Source organism: Agrilus planipennis, unplaced genomic scaffold (genome assembly GCF_000699045.2).
Source record: "Agrilus planipennis isolate EAB-ADULT unplaced genomic scaffold, Apla_2.0 scaffold89, whole genome shotgun sequence".
NCBI classification, from domain to species: Eukaryota; Metazoa; Arthropoda; class Insecta; order Coleoptera; family Buprestidae; genus Agrilus; species Agrilus planipennis.
This window is the reverse complement of record NW_020439079.1, coordinates 666,089-668,401: the sequence shown is the minus strand read 5'-3', so window position 1 is coordinate 668,401 and position 2,313 is coordinate 666,089. Positions and strand designations below refer to the sequence as shown.

The 2,313-nt window shown below is 29.4% G+C and overlaps 1 protein-coding gene across 1 annotated transcript in view; it reads right to left on the bottom strand.

Moving 5' to 3' along the window:
* Nucleotides 1-2,211, bottom strand: part of LOC112905258 (GTP-binding protein 128up) — an 11,656-nt gene extending 9,445 nt beyond the window's left edge. The window contains exons 1-5 of the mRNA XM_025977326.1: nt 2,125-2,211; nt 1,874-2,042; nt 1,687-1,816; nt 1,415-1,537; nt 560-644 (exon numbers count right to left, since the gene is read on the bottom strand). Coding sequence (XP_025833111.1) covers nt 560-644; nt 1,415-1,537; nt 1,687-1,816; nt 1,874-2,042; nt 2,125-2,127 — 510 coding nt within the window. The 5' untranslated portion in view covers nt 2,128-2,211. The remainder of the gene's footprint in view (nt 1-559; nt 645-1,414; nt 1,538-1,686; nt 1,817-1,873; nt 2,043-2,124) is intronic.
* Between the last annotated feature and the right edge of the window lie 102 nt (nt 2,212-2,313).

Genomic DNA, 2,313 nt, shown 5'->3' with positions numbered 1-2,313 from the left:
TGAAACCATGTTTCATATGGCTGCCATATAAACGAAACAATATATTTTTTACTTTTGAACACTCTGTATAGTAAATCTGATTTTGATAATACAGACAATCTAGGATTAAAATAGGCAACAAGTTTTGTTTGAAAAATTTTTCAACTTAACTTATAGTTTGATCGCAGTGAGCATATTTCGTACTTTTTGGGCCACCCTGTATACATACACATATATGTTCATCTGGAAACAAACGACGTGACTTCTACATTATTCGAAATTCATTCTTGCAACAAACCACCCTGTGTATACAAATTTCTATATTTTCGAAAACATTTTTTTTTGTTAGCAATAAAACACCAATAACTTCAGTACTGTCTTTCTTTATTATTTCTCAATGAAGTACACACGGATGCATAACAAGACGTATACTTTTTATTTTTATAGAAATTTGCACTGCTAGAGAAATAATTCATTTGTTGTATCATATATAATATTATTTTCACTTAAATATTATACAAATACACCAATTGTTGATGTTCCGCTTACTGGAAAAGCTGTGTTACACCTTTTTAACGATCTGAACGACATCCTCGTCAGCAAGAACATGCTCCTTCCCAACTTTCTGAGGTTGATGTTTCACGGAAGAACCCCAAACAAGAGCACTAATTAAGAAAAAAAAAATTAAAAATTCATAAAGCTTTAAATAAATAAACTGTATATACAAACGACAATAAATGCTATTTTATGTCATAAAGAAACCATTCAAAAGGACACCAATAAACTTTCAATCACCCTTTGCTATTAAAACGAACTATTTATCAAAAAAATTAAATAATAAATCGTGCCTTTGGAGCATCTATTAAATAATCAAATTAAACAAGATAATAAATTCCCAAAAAAGAGAAATAAGAATACCTGCAGAATGAGTGGGCTATATGGTCAAATAACTTCATAATTTAATCATATTTCTAATCATATTTCACATTAAATGATGCCAAATCGATTGAATAATAATGCTCTCTGTGGTGTGTAATTAATGGTGAACAATTGACTTGATTAATTCGTAATTCTTTTCTTTTTGTCAAATGTTTTTTGATACGACTTTTTAGGCCACAAACCCTAGTATTTTTAGATTCAAGCTTTACCTCCGGCCTTGCATCTGCATTATTTACATTCAGTTATCATTTACACATCAAAGAGAGCATTATTTTGATAGGTTTTGTATGACATGATGGCGGTTTTTATTAGAAACTTTGAAATCGCTCATTAAAACTGAAAAAATATCTTCATATTTGAGATTTAGCATACTTTTATGCACCTCATGTCTTATTGTATAAACTTTCATTCTAATATACACAGAAAAACTAACAGAACAAGGCAATTGTCCTTTTCATAATCTGTGTATATTTTAAATTCAAATTAATAAACATACTATTTAAATTCTTTTGCTATACTCCGATGTAACTTGTTGCAAAAATCTTCAACTGTTGTTTTATCGGCATGAAGAACTATTGGAGAATTGTAATCAGGGAGTTGTCCTTTAGGTTTTGTGTAACTAAAATAAAAAAAAATCCATTATTTCTTCTTTATGGTCCCTATACATACATATGAAACAGATAAAAGCCCGCATTTTTGATTTGAAACAATTAAAGCATATAAAACAATTAAACAAGCAAAAAAAAGTAGCTAATGTTTTTAGCTTACATTCTTACGAGTTTTAAGTATTCCCACATCTTTTCTAGGAGATCATCAAAATTCCATTTGTGGTGAGCTGAAATGGGAACACAATGGGGAATTTTGTAGATAACATCTAGTTCTTCGATGCTAATTTGATCTGCAAATTTTCTCTCAATAAGAATCTTCCCTGATCATAAGAAAAAGATATTCTCACCAATTTTATTTAGTAAATAAATACACGGCATATAAATTCTATTTCCTTCCACTACATCAATTAGGTCATCACTGGTTGCATCATATTTTAAGGTAATATCAGCATTGTGAATTTTGTATTCCGACAAAATTGATCTTACTGTATCTAAATCTAATTCTGATTGAGAAACCTTAAAAAAACAATTTTCCTTACGTTATACATACTATTTGTAAGTACAGGTTAAAATTTAATATAACTTTTAAAAAGCTTACCATACAATTCAAATTTATTCCTCCTTTGTCTTTTTTCCGAAATGATATATTTGGTGGCTGTTTGTTCAATCTAAGCCCAAAGCCCTCTAATTCATGTTCAATTAGCCTTTTATGCTGAAGGGGCTTTAAAACATCCAAAACAATAAAAATAAGACTACATGTTCTTGCAACTGCAATTACTTGACGACC